The sequence below is a fragment of the Haemorhous mexicanus genome, chromosome 2, assembly GCF_027477595.1.
Source record: "Haemorhous mexicanus isolate bHaeMex1 chromosome 2, bHaeMex1.pri, whole genome shotgun sequence".
NCBI classification, from domain to species: Eukaryota; Metazoa; Chordata; class Aves; order Passeriformes; family Fringillidae; genus Haemorhous; species Haemorhous mexicanus.
This window is the reverse complement of record NC_082342.1, coordinates 35,364,960-35,383,816: the sequence shown is the minus strand read 5'-3', so window position 1 is coordinate 35,383,816 and position 18,857 is coordinate 35,364,960. Positions and strand designations below refer to the sequence as shown.

Below are 18,857 nucleotides of genomic sequence, written 5' to 3'. Positions count from 1 at the left end.
TCAGCCACCCTTTACAGGCAGGTGGAGAGAAACAGGCCCATTCAAGGTGAGCTTCTTATGAGTTATGTTAGGTATTTCCTTTAAGATGAGAAGAGTTGTATTCTGAAAGTTTATCTCTGCAAAGGTAGTAGAGAATGATGAGTTCAGATACAGATGTTTATGTTGCAGATGTCTACAGTTTGGTAAAATGGATCCTGTCAGTCATCTGAGTTATTTATAAATATTGTTAGTGATAACAATGTATTTACCTATATTATTGTTACTAATAGAAAGCTTTTTTATATGCTCAGCCTAAATCTTCCATGCTTGAATTGGAGACTATTCTTTTTCATCCATCTTACCCTTTCATATCCTATCCTATCCTATCCTATCCTATCCTATCCTATCCTATCCTATCCATCTTATCTTATCCTATCCTATCCTATTCACTAGGGACTTGGAGGGCAGATCAATGATTTAGAGGGATTGATTCTGTCTAGGTTTTGTATGTGTAACCAGGAAAAGAATATAAAATCAGACTGATAAAATTAGAATATGAAATAAGAGTCAAATATTTCAATTGCTTGCTAAAGTAGGCTTCGTTTAAACAAAATATATTCTTGTACAATCTGATGCCAGGGTACACATGTAAGTAGGCTAAGCCTCAGCTCTCAGAGTTGTACCAAGGCATCAAGTCTTCAGTGTTATCCTCACTGTGTTGCCATGATTCCATGGCAAATCTGTCTAACTTGTTTCTTGGATGGACAAGCTAAATGAATACATTTACTCATCACACTCTACTTGTAGTGGCTAGTAGGAAGCTGATTTTTTCCCTGTGCAGCATTGATGTGACTAACATGTCAGCTCATAAAAATGCGGTTTATGAAGAAACGTGGAAATTGAAGGCTGGGCAGAAAAACTCTTCAAAAATTCATTCATGGGGAGAACAAGAAAGACTTGATCTATTAATCTTGACATGAATGAGACTGGGAAGTGTCCAGATCTCACAGCATGTCAGCCAAAGCTCTCACCTAGGGAGGGGACTCTCAATCTAACAGAGAAAGGCTTGAGAAGGGTATGGGGCTGGAAAGCAAAGCTAGAGAAATTCAAGTTGACAAGAAGGAGTGATTTTGTTAGGCTGAGATGACCTAACTGGTAGAGTAACCAACCATGAAAGCAGTATATTCTCCATTTCTTTGTATCTTAGATCAGGACTCCGATGCCCTTTTGTATAATGAAATCTCACCAGAGAGAGGATTTGCATGACTGAAACACAAGCTCTAGACATGAGTGCAGGCATGGCAGGATGAAGTTTAAATTCCTTGTTATCAAAGAAGCTGAAGAAGATGGTGTAAACCAAATAAAATCAACATTCACTACCTTCATGTTATTGGTTTCTCTGCCTGAACATCAAAAAATGCACATTAGGAAGGCATAAGCGGTTTAGAGAATTCCTGTGAACATGAGTGGCTGGAAGGTGCTCTGAAGGAGTTTTCAGTCCTGACTGAGGGGAATGCTGAAGTTCATATTTCTGTTTTGCTCATGGCCAAAGAAATAAAGGCATCAAATCAAATCTGACTCTGAAAAAGAAAAACTTCCATGTTTCTCACAGCACACAATAGTTGTTTGTGGGCCAGGGCAAGCTGGACACTGTTGCCTAAAAAGTTAAGAGTAAAGTAAATCCAGCTGGCAAATTTACACTGCACCAGTGGCACCGTGTACTTCTACCCATGAAGAACATCCTCAAAAGATTTACCTTTCACCTGACTGTCTACAAAGGACCATAAATCAGAAACCCAGCATGACAGAGCAGTGGTGTCGTGAGAGAGGCATCACTACGTGTTCAACATGGAATCACAGTATCATAGTATGGCTTGGGTTGGAAGGGACCTTCAAGAACATCTAGTTCCAGCCAACATAGGCAGCATCTCTGGTTCTCCTCCAGGTGCTGTTCTTATCAGGCCATTTTTTAGCTTTTACCATAAGGCTGCAAAGAGCTCTGACATGTGGGCACGTTGGTGTGACTCTGCAAAGGAGGGAAGGAGGCAGGATGTACTGATGCAGTACTGGAGGTTTGTCTTCAGGGCACACCAGGGAATCCAGGTCCTCCAAGGCTTCATGCTGGACTGGCACATTGTCCCTTCATTCCTGTGGGGAAAGAGACTGATGCTGGCTTCAGAGAATGGCAGTCTCACAGCACTTACAGCTCTTCCTTTCACACATCCTACACCCAGGCCTGCTCTAACAATCCTGTTTTATCAGGTTTAGCTCTGAGTAAGACTCAGTGTGTAATGGTGTGCAGTTTCCCTTTTTGTTTGAGAGTGAAACTTAGCTCCCCACAGTAATTAGTCTGTCTCCAAAGACCTGTCTATGACTACTTTGAGGGTTTTAGCATTAAATAGACCTTTCCTGCCCCTGCAGTGGGCTTGACATTAGCTGTCAGTTAATGCAATGCTGCTCAGCTTGTCCAGTAACTGGATTAAAGACTTTTCTTCCCATTGAACTGGTGACAGTAACAGTGATAATCAGCAGCAAAGGAAGTTGATCTGGAAACTCAGACAGGGAAACGACTTTTTGTTCCACTCCTCAAGTAGAAGACAAAGGATGCTGTGTGACTACTTTCTGCTTTGTTGTTGCTGCTTTTTAACTTGACCTGAAAAAATTGCTACCAGCCTTTACAAAGTTTCTTAGCAGTTGCTGTTTGTCTGCTTCAGAATCCGGAAATTCTTATTAATGGATTTGTTTAAATCAAGAATATGGCAATTATCTTGATTAGTTCACTGAGATGTTATCACTGTACATTAACTCAATTTCCCTCTGAGCCAAAGTCAAACCTTCTATGCATTATTTAGCCCAGATGAGGCTCTTTTACTTAGGTCCTTTGTGTGTCCAATTAGTTTTGAAGGTCGCCTCCTCCCTTACAGAGTCAAACACACATTGCTCCAGCCAAACCCAGAAATTCAAAACCTTTTCAAGGACTACCCAAGAAGTGGCTCACAGTTGTCTGGAGGGCAAAGGGTCTCATGGAGCCAGATCTTCAGATGAGTGGTAAGGGGAGCTTTGACCCCGTAACACTGGGGGCTGTTTTACAGAGAATCAAACTCTGCCAAACCTCACACGCTGTAATGGATGGAAGCTAGGAGCCAGCTGGACTGAGCATGCAGGAGGACCTTGAATGGCTTCCCAGTGACCCCCAGGGCTCAGCAGAGGTCCCACCGCAGCACCAGCAGCTTTTAGTGCCAAAGGCAGTGCCCTGGTCTATGTGACTGTGATTTATCAGATCATACACAGAGTTTTACAGGATTTGATTTAGTGTAGCTCAAGTGAGGGTCTTGTTCTACTCCTGCAGCAGACTGGAGTATGAGAAACCTTAGGCTTTTTTCCTCTCTCCTCTTTTAGCAAGATTTCTTGGTTCCATTTGTTCCATAATTTCTACATGATAAAATTATGAGATTCTCATTATAGTTCCTCTGACAAAGTTGCAGTGAAACTCCAGTAAGTGCCATGATAAAATAGCAGTTCTCCAGTACCCTCACTAAGTCATGAGGTCACATTTTGAGCCGCTGCCCTGCCCTGAAATGAATGCCTGATTGCAATGTTTAGTTGAGAACCAAGGGAATTATGAGTATTATAAAGCTAGAAAGAGATCTTCCTCTTCTTTTTTGGGCAGTCAGAAAGTTCAGCAGACTGTGACCACAACCTGGTCTTTGGTCATGAGGGAGAGGACTTGCCTTCATGCATTTTTTGGTATTGTTAGTTTGTCTGTTAAAGATTTTATTTTTAATGTTGTGTTTAATGTTGTTTGAAACATTGGGATGAGGCGAGCTTGTTAAGAGGCACTGGGCGCACACTGGTATAATCACATGCAAAATATAGTTTGCAAGGTCCATTTAGACACTTTGGCACTAAGTGCAATATTATTATAGTGAGGGTTTTTTTTCTGATCTGTTTGACTTGTGTTTTAAAAGGCTGATGAAATGTGAAGAGGCTAAAATGAGGAAATGCAGAAACTCAGGCAAGAAATTGATTTCTGAATAGATGGTACTAAGGATGCTCTTTAATTCCCAAGGTCCAGGTCTCTACACAATGGTAATGTGATAAATGAAAGCTCTGAATGTTTACAAGCCAACAATTAGACCTCATAAGCACCAAATACCATTTTAATTCTGTGCATTGAACCTTAGCTAAGTACATTGCCAATTGGGAATGGATGGCAATGGATTCCTTTGCTGGCCTAATAATTGCCACTGTAATTGTAAGTGCTAAGGCTTTGCAGCAGGTTTGAATGGGAGGCAGCAGCTGTGTTAGCAGGTGATGGATTCATTGCTCCAAGTGGCTGCTGTGTGCACTCCCATGCTTCAGTATTTCCTTAATTCTGGGGCTTTCAGAGCATTTGGAGAACACAGAAGTCTTAGGCTGTGATGAAAACTGGCCGAGCCCTAAATCCCGATGCTGTGGAAACAGGCTAGGCAGCTTAGCTGCAAAATTAGGTGACTAGGAGAGATTTATGTTACTGCAAATACCAGGGCACACCTGCAGCTACATAAGAGCCACTCACTTGGCCGTCCTCTCCAAGCTGAGGTGTGCTCGGTAAGGGCCTTTATAGGGCTGAAAGCACAGGTGGAAGGAACCGGCACATTTAACTTGTTAAGCATATTATCTCTGGGATGTGCAAGTCTGCACATTCCTGGGAGACTGTGGGTATGTGACAGGTATGTGTTGTGTGAGCTAAATCAGGGAAAAGGGGAAAAATGCTCAGTTCTGAGTAGAAATAGAAAAGAGAAAAAGAACTGCTTGCCAAAGAGAAAACGCTGTGTGTGTTCATGCTAATGGGCTTCCCACACCTTCGTTTGCATTGCCACCACAGTGCTAAAAGGAGCTTTAGTCTGGACGTGAGCATTTTACACTTCATCTGTCTCCAGTTAAAAATAATAATAAAAATGGGAACGGTCTAATTGTTCTACCTTCTCATTTTTCTTCCTTTGTAAGGCAGGATCTCCTTGCAGCTGCACATCAGTAAGCTGTACCCCCCAAAGTCAGTCCTTGGCAGGTTTCTGTCTGGCTGTTGAGCAGAGAGGTGCAGCAGCTCCTGCACATGCAGAAAACACAGATGGTCCTAGTTCCTTCTGAAGGAGGTTAATGGGGTGACTAAGGATGTGCCAAAAGTCTAATGTAATTCTGCAAACACCTTAAACCAGTTCCAGCAGATCATTCCAGACTGTTCGGGCCCAAAAGGAGTCTTGCTTCTCAGGATCGAAAGTCCAAAATGGAAGTCCTTGCTTTTGATGAAGTACTGTGAGTTTTGTACACCTGTAAAAATGTAACCATGTAGATTAAGTGTATTGTACTTAGTCATTTTGACTTCACAAGAAAAAAGTGTGACAGAGGTCTAAGTGCCATTACGCTTTTTCATTCTTTTTTTCTTGCCATTTTAACCTAATTTTCACAAGGAAGGGTTGCTAGCAGATTTCTCCAGTTGCACATTTGCAGATATTATTTATTTGCCCAGCAGAGGTGGAGAACCATTTGTGAGGGTGCTAGAAGCTTGAGGTCCAGGAATATTATAAAAATATTACTAAAAAGGCACTACAGAAATACTGTATAAAATAAAATTTATTTTACACTACATAATATTATATAAAAGGACACTACTTGCCTTTTAGTGAGAGCATCCTGCATTAAGACAAGGGGGAATGGCTTTAAATTGAACGAGGGTAGGTTTTAGAGTAGATGATAGGAAGAAATTAGTTACTGTGAGTGTGGTGAGGCACTGGCACAGGTTGCCCAGAAGAGATCTGGCTGCCCCATCTCTGGATGTGTTCAAGGCCAGGTTGGAAGGGGCTCAGAGCAGTGTGATCTTGTGGTAGGTGTCCTGGCCCATGGTGAGGTGGATGAAACAAGATGATCTATAAGGTCCCATTCATCCCAAACCAATTTGTATTTCTGTGATTTGATGATTATAAAGAGTTGGCTGTCTGCTGCTGCTGGGGGCTGTTAAACTGAGTATCCACAGGGTTTTGAGGCTTTCTTGGGAGCACATAAGTAGGACTTGCATGGAGTAAAGGTTTTGTGCTCACTCTCAGCATTTTTCTGAGTGCCATTTAATTAGGATAAAAAGCTGTGACTCACAGGACATTGACTCAGCACTTATCACATGAACAAGCTCTCTGCCTGCATCCTGGTTTTTGCTCTCCTTATTTCCCTAACCTGCAGACCTGCTTCCTTTTATATACCTGTTACACTAAACTCACCCGTTGGACTTCAGTGCAACACATCTAGATTTGTGACATTATTTTTAGGAGGTGAATCAGGCTTACTTTTAGGAGCAGCTCATTTTTAAAGACTAAATTAAGCAATAGAAATAAATCCCTCGCACCTACTAATCCACCAAGACAGAGATGCCAGATTCAGATTCATCTTACTGAAATTTCAGAATGTTTCCAAACTTGATTCTACCCTTACAGTTCAGACTGATTTTTATATATAGCACTATTGATGTTGTGGTAGGAGGAATTTGGGGTGTTACACAGCGCACCCTCAGTGATAACAATGTTTCCTCTGCTCAGAAGAGAGACTAAATCATATTCCTTGCGTCTTGTCTCAGCAGATGGGGTAAAGAGACTGCCTGTGATGTTTTCTGTTTAATATTCACATTGCTGGATTAGGAGGAGATGTGCAGGTGACTGGAGACGGTACAAGCAAAACACATTTGTCTCAGTGCAAACAGGGCAGCCACAAATCTGGAGTAAATTGTTTGGTACTGGGAGCACTTCAGTTCTGGCTCTTGTGTGGAGATGCAGCTCAGATCCAGGCTGTGTGCTGCTAGCTGCTTGGAAAAGCTTTAACTGATCTCTGCCAAACTCCTGCAATGCAGTCCTGTTTTCAACCTTTTCTTGTTTTGGTTTTTTTTTCTTCTTTCTTTTCCATTTTACAAGTGGCTGATTGATTGCCAGGATATCTGAGAGAAAGGGCAAGGCTTGGATAATCCATGACTGAGAGGCTGACTGTGGAGGGCAAATGCTTTCTTCTGTCCTTCTACCTCCCCTTCTGCTCAGTGGGCAAGAAAAGCTGCATGTGATGATGTCTCTAAACCTGAGGGATGCAAAGATTTGCAATGAGGTCACCCACTTAGTCACAAATATTAAAGTTGGGTAAAAATAATATTTTCAACCAGCCCTTTCTCACATTAAATCAATCTCACATTTCTCACTTAATTGCCATATTTCAAAAGTGAAGTACCAGCGCTGTGTTCGAATCTGGAAAAATGAGAGTGGAAGAGGAGACAATTTTTTTTCTATATAGTGCAGAGCCAGTCCAGTGACTGTTCACAGCTCTCTCATCAGCTGCAGTTCAAGAGTACTTTGTCATTGCCTTGCCCTACCCTGCCCTGCCCTGCCTTCCTCCCACATCCCCCCTTCCCCTCCACTCCCCTCTTCTCTTTGGGTTTTTGTTTGATTTCTGGGTTTTGTTATTAGATGGGGTATATTTTCTTATTCTCCAGCTCAGAGTAGTCCCAAAAAAAAGCATCATGAGCTCCTCAATCATCTGCTCCCTCCAAGGTCTGATCATCTGCATACAGATCCCCTCTAAGACATTTCTCTAACTTATTCTTAAAAGAGTTGGACGGTGGGGTTTCCAGTGCTCCATCTGTTCCTCTGCTTGGAACAATCATGGGCCTTGAAAATGTTCTACAGCTTCTAATCTAAATTTTCACTGTTTCCATTTACTTTCTGTCACATCCTCAGCAGACATGATAAGCAATTTATTATAATCCTCTTCAGAACACCCGTTGTTAGGGTGGCATCTTTCCACTTCTTTGTTTCCCTTTTTCTGAATGAACTTTTTTTTTTTGGCTTTGCCTCTTACATCAGGTTTCCTAAGGTTGTTATCCTTATGTATCATTTACATTACTTTGTCATTCTGAGGAATGGTGTCCTTTGTCCTTCACTGGACACTGCACTCCTTCAAAGGCTCTCCAGTGGGTAGCACAGGAGAGCAAGACCTCTCTGCTTGCCCACCATTTACTTTGCATCTCCAAGTGATAGATTTTCATAATATTATCTATTTAGTTTCATATAAATCATTCTTAAAAGTGTTGTGGGCAGGACTTGAAAAAAGTCAAATATTTATCCCTGATTGATTTGCTGGAATTTTTCTGTTTCTCCCTAACTATTTAAATACCCCTTCCCTGAAGGTCCCTCTCATCAGAAGGTCCAACAGCCCTCCAGAGATTAGCCAGTAGAGCTCCCTATCGCTCTCCATTTCAACTACAATAACCTCCTTGCAAAGTTTCCTTGCCAGCCTTTTGGGTCTGTGAACCTTTTTGTAATGCCACAGATGGGAGGCATAATGATGTGTTTGTTCTCTTAACTCAGGAGGGCTCTAACACATGTGTCTGTTTCTCTTTTTACCAAAAAATTACTCCCCCAGCTTGTTAGCTGCTGTGGGGCCTGCGTGTATGAAGCTTATTTTACCTGGGCCCTGGTACACAGGTGTCCACATCGCAGAAACCTTCCCAGATGGTGCTTATGTTGATTCCTCATTGGAAAGGCCAAGGACACAGTAGGGGTGAAAACTGGTCTGCTTTTTTACACTTTTAAATCAGTCCTTCCATATGGTCCTAGGAGCAGTAAAACGTAGACACAGGGGTTCAGCTGTGCTCAGGAATCTACACCATGTTCACAAAGGACAATTCTCTATCTGATGTGGCCAATCCGGTCCTTGCTGCTACCTTAATATTCAGCTTTTTAAAATTAGATAGGGAAAAAAAACTAAAATAAATTGCTGAGCTCAGGACACAGCCAGACAAATCAGTTGGTGAGCTTCAGAAATTCCTAGCTCTGCTAGACAGGATGCACAGGCCAGTGCTTTTTTGTAAGCCACAGCACAGGAGATGGGAAATAAAGTTACTCTTTTAAACAAGAAGCATAGTGCAGGTGTGAGGAGTGTTGGAAAAATATTGTTAAAATACAAGCTAATATAAATTTACTATTTTTCTATTCTTTACTTCAATTTCTTCAGCTAAAAGCTGTGATTTTCTTCTCATGAGGACAAAAAACAAATCAAGACTGTCTGAAGGAGTGATGGTGCATTTTTCTGTCTGAAAAATCTGGATGATGACTTGAAGAATTGATCTCTACTTTATAGGATAATTCATCCTCTGTTGATGCTGTTGACTTCATTACATTCTCTCTTTCAGATACGACAGCTTTGGCCGCCTGACCAACGTGACCTTCCCTACTGGCCAAGTGAGCAGCTTCCGCAGCGACACCGACAGCTCCGTGCATGTCCAGGTGGAAACCTCCAGCAAGGATGATGTTACAATAACAACCAATTTGTCAGCATCAGGGGCCTTCTACACCCTGCTCCAAGGTGAGTTGGGCCACCATCCCTTTCCTGACCAAACTGCACACAATGCATCAGGAAACAGGCATCGTCTTGATAATCCCAGCGCCAAAAATCACCTGCATTCTCAGTGCACCAGAGCTCCCCACATGCTGGTACAGACACACACTCACTCATACCTGCTTAGCCTCATTCCCTAGCACAGTGGATGCTCTGCAGCTGTTTTTCTGCTCCATTCTCAGTCGGTCCCCTTGCCATGCAGGCTCGTGCAGCACAGTCCTCCATCATTATTACCATTATTGTTGTAACTAAAAAGGGTTGCATAAATCAAGCCACACTTCCAGCCAGCCCCTTTGCTTCAGTCTCTTAATGGCTTCTGACTTTATAGTTGCTCTCCTGCTGGAACAGGCTTCCAGCTGGTTGCTGGAGATCTGATTCTTTGTTCATTGGTGTTTCAAACATTCACAAGGAAGCATCCAGAAAAATGACCATCCCTGTGCCCAAAAGGTCTGTGTTTGACATAAGAGGTAGCGTGGAGAGGCACAAAGGAGAAGTGGACAGGTGGGGTAGGACTGGTGAGACCAGTTTATGGCTGGGGGAAATGAGCACAGTTGTGCCTGTGGTAGGAAGGTGGGAAGCAGAGGACTGATTGGGTGGAGGAAAAAGGAATGAAGTGGGAAATAAAAGAGGAATAAAATAAATAGCAGGGGAGTACTGTGCTGACCTGCTGGTAGTGGCAGAACCTGTACTGCACAGTGTCAGCCTGGATCTCCGGGGTCTGAAAGCTGAAGCCTCCTAAGGATTAGGATGAGCTATCACACCTATTCTCTGGGGCTTGGGGAAAGGGAAGGAACTTTCAGACTCTGCTTTCTTTACTCCCCAGATCTCATTCACTCTGGCTGTGTCTGATTACAGTGGGGGGTGAAACATTTTTTCTCCTTGTGAGGAACAAACTGCTCCAAGTGGGGCAAGCATGTTCCAGAGTGACATTTATTCCCCGCATCTCTGGGATACAATTTCTTTCCCCTTCCCTGTAACAACATCACCCTTTCCTACAAGAAGGTTGGAAGGCTGTGAAAAGCCTGAAAACTAAAAACCTGAAAGCCTGAAACACTGTTTTTACCCTTCTGGAGAGGGCAGCTGGGAGGATTCCAGCCCCCTCAAGCTGTCCCCATATTCCTGTAGGGAAACACAATGACTTTCTTACTCTTTACTGTAAGACAGATGCAACCTACCCCACCCCATCTCACTTACTCACATTAAGATGTGTGGCAACAGCGCAGACATGAGGTTGGCTTCACCTCAAGAGCCTAATTAAGCAATGGAGCCCACTTTTGGGGGCCCTTTAGTGACAAAACTGGCTGTGGTATGATTTATACACTCAGCACTGAAGGCACAGTTACATAATGGTACCACAGTCAATTCTGTCATTGTCCTGCCCTCCAGCACTGGGACATTCTGGCCATTAGGACATGCAGAATTACAAAGAGCTTAACTATCTTCAGAAGTATAGAATTATGAAATTGTTCTTTCTGAAGAAACTCACTTAAAACAAAGATCTGGATAATGTTGCAGAAGAGGTGGCTTAGTGAACCAAATTCTTGGTGAACCTTTCAGGAAACCTGGATCACACTGTGAACAGGTGAGATCTGAGAAGGCATTTTCAGAAAATTGCAAATTCCTGTAGGATGGATTTAGGAGCTTCTACAACAGGCACATCAACACTCCAGTGGGATTTTGTCTTCTGGACTAGTGACAAAGTGAGCATTTGTTCAATGCCAAAGTAGGGCAGTAGTGCCCTAGAGCCAAAGCAGTCTAAAATACAGCATTCAGCAGCCCATGGATTTCATGTAGCCCTTGAGAAATGCCTTCCAGAGCCAGGGAAGAGTCTTCTCTTGGGAAAATTTTGAAAGTAGAGCATTTACATTCCCCACACTGTACCACAGCACTGGTGACAATAACCCTTCTGTGGTGCTTATGTAAAACAAAGGGAATGTCATGTGTCTGATTAATTTCATGTAAACCTTCAAGCCTTCTACTGCTTCCTGGTGAAGGAAAAAGAGGGAGGAATATATTCACTGTTCAGAGATATTTCTCTGATTGGAGTTAAAGCGCATCTCCTAATACTTTAGCATCAAACCACGCATCTAAGAAAGGTGTGGCAGCCAACTTGCTGGCCCTTCTCTCCATTTGCAGACTCAGGTGTGGAGGGGGTTTGATCTGGCTGGAGTCTGTGTCAAAGACCATCAACTTACATACTCGGTAGTAGAGCTAAAGTTCTTGGATCTGCATTGTGGATCACTGCTGTATGTTTTTTGGCAAAATCCTGTGCCCCAGTGGTTTCATTATCACTGCTGTGTAACGATGGTTCTGCTGAGGTCTCTGGGGCAGAACTCCAGCTGGCCAGCACAGGAGCAGGATGAGATCCACATAAAAAAGGACCAGTTGGTGTCACGTTTCCTTCCCTAACTATACCAAACTGTGCTCTTTGCTGATCTTTTTCTTGAGGACAAGAAATGGTAATTTCACTGTGATCTTGTTTCCTGCTGAGCTATGGCAGAGCAACTAGTGAACAAAACCCAGCTTGCCTCAGAAAGGAAAAACACTTAATGGGAATTTTCAATGGGTGATTTTATTCACAATTAAGAGTTTATGGCAGCCTGGGAGACAGAAGTGGTAATATTTTCCAGCTTTTGAGGAGCTTCAGATAAGGCAGTGTTTCTATAATATGTTTTAAAGTCATTCTGCTCTGAGTAAGTCTCATGCTTTCTTACCCTTCATGAGCTACTCTCTGCAGAGATAAATGCCAGCTGGAGATTGAAAGGATGGGCTTTCAGCCTGCCTGATTTCTGAAGGATGTAGAAGAGAGATTGCTCTTCTGATCATCTCCTGTATTTCCAAATACTGGCCTCAAAATCTGATCTTTCATGAGCTAGTGGAGGCCAGATGTATAGAGACATGTGGGAGCTTAATGCTTCTGCTTTCTCTCCAAACATGAGGACTTCAGTTGCCTCCTGAAAGCTTTCTCAAGGGAAGGGATTTGGCTGTTGTTTGGGGAACTGGTTAGCATTAACTTGCTGTGCAATTTCCTGCCACTTGTGAGACAGTGAATGAGCTGAGGAAAGTAGGTGGCCCCACTTTCTCATATACTGTTGTGAAATTAAGATCTTTAGGATATAAAAGCATGGAAAGTTTTCAGCCAGACTGATTTAAAACAAATATCACACCCCACAGTGTTTTAGCCTAGAGGAAGAGGTTTGAACCTGCATCCTTTGGTAAGGATTACACATTTTTTTCACATTCTTAACCTATGCGAGGCTTTCTGAAAGAATATGAGGTGCCAAACCTCATCAGAATGAAAAAGGAATTGTCCATGTTTGCTTTCCCTGATGAAATTGATGTTTTGCTCCTGTTTAGTGGACAGGTGAGTAACAGAGTGCATTTGGTTACAACCATCCAAAATGCTCATGCAGCCTAGGTGAGGGAGCAAACGAAGATCTGGAGCTGTATCATCAAAGCTCAGCAAAGAACTCTTTTCTGTCTTCAGACCAAGTCAGAAACAGCTACTACATCGGTGCTGATGGCTCCCTCAGACTGATGCTCGCCAATGGCATGGAGGTGGCCCTGCAGACCGAGCCACATCTGCTGGCTGGCACCGTCAACCCCACGGTGGGGAAGAGGAATGTCACCCTGCCCATCGACAACGGCCTCAACCTCGTGGAGTGGAGGCAGAGGAAGGAGCAAGCGAGAGGGCAGGTCACCGTCTTTGGACGTCGGCTGAGGGTAAGTGAGAGCCATGAGCACTTGTAGCCTCCACTTCCTATCTCATCAGTGCTCAGTCTCATGGCAGAAAGGGATGGATATGATTTGTATTGTCTGCAAGAGGGATGGAGCTGCAGGACAGAGAATTGTCTGTTCACCCTCAGTGACATAACCTTTATGACTGTAGTATATCATTATGTCTCCTTATGTGCTGATGTTCCCTTACCCATCAAAGGTGCTGCTGCTGATCTCCCTACCAGTCCTCTGCATCCCTGGGAATGTGTGACCTCTCATCAGGCACCACAGGTTTAACCATCATCTCAGGCTGTTCAAGTAAGCCAGGGACAGTCATAACTATGAAATACCACCACCAATTAGTGCAGGTGTTTTCTACCTGTGCTGCTGGTAGTCATAGAGCAGAGCACTGAAAGCCTTCTAAGCATATCGGGACAGGCTGAGAGAACTGGGGTTATTTAGTCTGAAGAAAAGAAGGCTCCAGAGAGACCTTACAGCACCTCCCATTACCTAAAGGGTGTCCAAGAGAGCTGGAAAGGGGCTTAGGACAAAGGCATAGAGTTACAGGGAAAGGGGGAATGAATTCAAACTAAAAAAAAAGATGGTTTGGATTAGATATTAGGAAGAAATTCTTTTCTGTGAGGGTGATGAGACACTGGCACAGACCACCCAAGGAAGATGTGGCTGCCCCATCCCTGGAATTGTTCAAGGCCAGGCTGGATGGGGCTCTGAGCAACCATAGTTGCTAGTCTAGTGGAAGGTGTCTGTGCCCATGGCAGGGAAGTTGGAATTACATCTTTAAGGCCCCCTCCTACCTAAGCCATTCAATGATTCTGTGAATACTGTTAAATGGGAAACCTCAGAAAAAACTCTGGATTCCTGAAACTGCTAGTCTGTTGAAACTGTGGAAGAACTGGGCTCGCAAGGCATTGCACCACAATTGCTATTGTTCCCTGAAGTGTTACAAGCAGCTCCAGCCTTTCAGTACTCTCCCTCCAGGAGTGCCCAGACCTTTCTGTGCTTGAGACTGATGTGTTTTGAAAACATTGTTCCGCACAATGCACCTCATACTTGTCAGGGCTGTTTAAAGATCTTGCCCAATAAGCTGTAATTCATCTGCTAACTGCTGGCAAAGCTGGGAACTTGTAATAGCAAGTCCTGTGCACTCACCCTGTACCTTGCTAGTCTCAGAGTCACAGGTTGATGAACGGTTCCTGGGAAGCTGCTCAGCACCTGGCAAATTCAGACCCTCTGAGAAAAATGCTTAGTGCTGTGTAATGCCACCCCAGCAAAAGGACTGCAGATATTTATTCACACTTAAGCTTGGCAGTAAATATCAATGCTCTGGTTTCAGGATATGTGTTTCCCAGTCCTTGCTCTTCACCTTTCCCTCTCCCTGCTGCATGACCCTTGCCACTATGGTGTGATTTTTCCTGTCTCTCCTCGCTCACACTTGTCAAGTATTTCTCCTCAGTCTCGCCTCTGTTCTTTTCCCTATGCATCAGTAGCCTCATATTTTGTTACCAGAAGAAAAAATGCAAACAGTAATGAAAGCTGAAGCTGCTCTTTCAGTGTGAACTGCTGTGTATCTGCAGATCAGTTGTCAACATGCTTTTTTGTTGGGTTTGTCCTGGGTTTTTTTTTTTTTTTTTTAATTTCATTTCATTTCATTTCAATAACTGATGAACTTTTCAGAAAGATCTTTTTCTGAAAAGAGAGGGCCTTCTGAAATCTGCAGCTGGGCCACAGCTATTTGGTGTTCAAAAAAGTTTCCACTCATTTAGCCAAAGCTTAGCTGCCCATATCAGTTTTTATCTCCCAAAATTTTTGTAGTAGATTCAAACACAGAATGTGTCTATGTTTTATATTGTACTACAGTTGGAAAAACACCTGCAAAATGAATTTTCAGGCTAGTTGCCAGTATCCCTATAAATCTGCCAGCATTTATTGACATTTTGAGCCTATCAGGACCCTTCTGGTGAATCAGAAGTGCATCTTACATGGTCAAAGGACTCAGTTATGGCTGTGTTCAGGGGTTCAAAGTTGTTGAGGGTGTACTAGATGTTTTAAGCTCTGTGTCTGTGCGTGCATGTCAGCATCTGCTCCCCTTATATGAAAACCTGCAAGGTGCTAATTGCCTCCCTGGGGATTGCACAACATTTAACATACTCTCTGTTTGATGTTCCCCTCTTCTCTCGCACCAATGATTGCTGCTTTCCCTGGCAGGAGAGAAACTTAGGAAAGTTAAATTCAACATGTTTTTGTTCATTTTGGGAAATGTTACCATTTTCTGCTATATGTGACTGTTACTACTTTCACTGTCCCCTCACCCCCCTGCTCACATGAGACAGCAGGGTAGACATAGTGCTTCATGGGGAAAGAACATCCCAAAGAGGCTCCAGCATCATTTCATGAAGCCTTTGAAGTGAGGACAACAGGATCTGGACACTGTCAAAGAGTGATCCCTTCTGCTGTCATCACAAGGATCCACTTTTCATGAGTTGTGCCTCTTCCTCCTACGGTGTGCTTGGGGGCTGGCAGCCTGTTGCCGTGAGCTCGGCCAGCTCCCAGCACAATGAGGCCACTTCCACAGCTGCCTCCCTGACCCTCCCTAGGAAATAACACAATACACAGTTCCTTATTGCATGGATAAGGCACACAGCAGGGATTTCTGCACAGATGAAGGGAAAGGGGACAATCCTGATATCTCTTTCCCTGTTCCACCAGTGCTGACCTGGCTCTGTACTTGGCCAGGCAGCTGTAAAGCAGCACAAATATGTTAAAGCAGCCCCTTTCACTTTTGCTGTTCCACACACCCCATGAAAATTTGTGATTCTCTATCCACCTACCTGGCAGTGAGATATCTCTGCAGATTGCCTGGCTATGAATTCCACTTATCCCTGGCCAACAGCAGCAACAGACTTCATTTGCAGAGAGAGAATTAAGTAAATCCTGCTTCAAGGAACAGGACTCCTCCTTTTTTTTTCTTTTTCTTTTTTTTTTTATTAAACAAACTGGAATTTTTCAGTAAAGAAGGATGTAAAATAATCTCTGACAATAGAGCGAACAGGACAGCAAAAAGAGACAGAGCTGCTGGCTCAGTTCTTTTATTTATTTAACCATGGTAACTCCTGTCATAAATCACATTTTCTTTCCCAAGACCTTGACAGGAGACCTTGGTTAATGGTGGCATCAAGACCTAGTATCCCAGAAATCCCCAGAGCTGACATGACCAGGGGGGGATATGGTGCTAGCCATTCCTGGTATGCTGACTAATAAGGATGGTCAGGATGATCTCCACAATTTCAGCAAGACATTGAGGTCTGGATATGGCCACTCCAACAGTTTTAGCAGTTTGCTGGGGGAGTTCCTTTGTAGGCAGCCGTTCATCACATGGATGTTGTTGGCGCCTGGAGTCCTCATTGCAGGAGCATTTTGTGCCCCCCTCTGCTGAAGGTTGCCAAGCTGTTTTCATGAGAATCCTCTCCCTTTTTGTACTCTAGTGTTCCCAGGGAGATCAATGCATATTGTTTAATTATCATTTGAGCTAAAGGAGTGCCAAAGAAAGCATTGGAGAAATCGGAGATGGTGGTGTGTTTATGCTGGTTTTTTCTGCAGAGGAAGCTAAGGGATTGAATAAAGTACTGTGGAACGTGAGTTAGGGGTTAAATTTAGTCTCTCACACATTCTAAAGGGATGTCAAATCACTGTGAACTGTGGATTTAAATTTACCCTGTCTTGATTCTGTGCTGATCACAAGCCTTGTCAAACACTCTGAGGGGCAAAACCTTTTTGCAGGAGGTTTTCAGACTCCATTCCAGAATAACGTCTGGGATGCAGGATGGCACCTTATTTAGCTGCTCACCATAAAACACAGTTATTGGACTGCAGCCTGCAGCCCTGTCAGTTCTTTTGCAGAAAATTCACTTCTATACAAGACATGTCCTTGAAAAAGTATGAAAAAGATTTAGACCCTCTTCAGAGGCTACTGGCAGGGTAGGGTTCACTTTGCTCATCACCTTGAGAGGTTACCGTTTGCACTGCAGCACTGCTCAGATAAAAGAGACAGTACATCAAGAGAGCAGAAGAAAACAAATCATTAAAAAATAAAATACAGGAAAAGCGAGATTGGTTCCAACTAGTTGCACAGACATTGCTTGCCAGAGCATAGGGAGGGTGCAACAATTTATGGCACCAGTCAGAGGATACAGACATTTGGACTGAGCTTAAAGAGCTATCCAGGGACCTGCTGTTTGGTCCTTCCAGACCACTGAATGGCACTGCTGCTAACATACTTCTCAGGAAGACCTCATTCAGCCTGGATGACTGTTCCAGCCCTAGAAGAGCTCTTCCCAGGTTTCTTGGCAAAGACCTGGAGCAGAAGAAGCTGCAGCTGCCAGGATGGAGCTGCTCTGTGAATATATGGGAGGCAGAGATGCTTTTACTTCCTGCTTTGCTTTTCTTTTTTTTGTAAGGAATTGCCTCTCATGTTTCTCTATAGCAGCAAGCGCCTAGGAGATACCAAATTCCTCTTAGTTACTCATGTGCATCTGTACTTAAGAGTTTTGATACCTTTTTAATTATTTTCCAGCTTCCCTGTTATAGTGGCTGATTTCTTTTCTCCCACTGCACATTTACGCTCTATATCATACATATTTAATTAGAGCATTGTCTACCTTTCTACAGAGTTTCTTCCCTGAAGCACCTTTTATCCTTGTTATCCATAAATTGAAAATTGTTGTTGCACTTGTCTCTTACATCACCCTCACACTTACATCATGGCAACAATTCCTTCTCTCCCCAGCTCCCGTGATACCTTTGTCTGAATTCTGTCTTTCTGGTGTCCCTGTTCTCTAGGCTTCAGCATAGATGTCTGCCCATGCAAGACAAAGGCACTGCAGTGATTCAGCCTTTCCCTCTCCTATTCTTCCAGGGCTGAGGAACCTCTTTGTTGATTCAACCCCATCCTTTCCCTTGGAAGTGCAAACATACAAAGTCCTACAAGTCAAACTAAAATAAGGACCACCACCATATTCCCCACCAAACCATGACCTCAAGTGCCACATCTGCATGTTTTTAAACACTTCAGTCAGGAATGTCAGTGTTACCCAGAGCAGGATGGGGCAGTGTTTTTAGCTTGATCTGAAAACTTCATAGCAAACAGCAAACTCTGGTTTACTGACTATAGCTAAAGGGCTCTAAAGGGAACTGAAAACCAAGTCAGCTTTTTGGAGTTTGAGATTGATCCAAGAAGATTCTCCACTCTTCCAGAAGAAAGACATTCACTAGCTGAAAGAGGTTTGGAAGTGGTGGGATGGCGAAAGAGCTGTCTTCACTGACAAGCTCTTACTGGGAATACTGGTTTTCCTCCTTGCTTTCAAACCAGTACTTTGCTGCTGTGGTGATGTGGCTTTGTAAGTCTCCTTGCACACGTCACTAAACATGAGTTATATTATCAGCTCCTTTTTGTATTGCTGTGCACTGCAATCCCTGAGTAGAAATGTATTCCTGCTCTTGCATTTGAAGTAGAGACCTTTGCTGACCTCCAGTGCCTCTGCATTTCCAAAGATCAGAGTATAATTATGCCACTCTGAATAACCCCAGGACAATGAAGCTAAAGGTCCAGCTCTTGCAGGAAAGTTCCTGGTCTTTGTAACATCTACAGTGGTTAAAGCCTCCATATTTCATCTCAGGAGAAATGCTTAACCTCAAATGATTGCATTACATTCAGTAAACTCAGAGAAAAACACTGATTT

The 18,857-nt window shown here is 43.3% G+C and overlaps 1 protein-coding gene across 3 annotated transcripts in view; it reads left to right on the top strand.

The window, feature by feature from the left end:
- The window catches only part of TENM4 (teneurin transmembrane protein 4), a 600,039-nt gene that overhangs the window by 556,153 nt on the left and 25,029 nt on the right, over nt 1-18,857 (top strand). For all 3 annotated transcript variants that reach the window (XM_059838450.1, XM_059838449.1, XM_059838451.1), the window contains 2 exons: nt 9,179-9,351; nt 12,872-13,107. In XM_059838450.1, the coding sequence (XP_059694433.1) occupies nt 9,179-9,351; nt 12,872-13,107 (409 nt within the window). The remainder of the gene's footprint in view (nt 1-9,178; nt 9,352-12,871; nt 13,108-18,857) is intronic.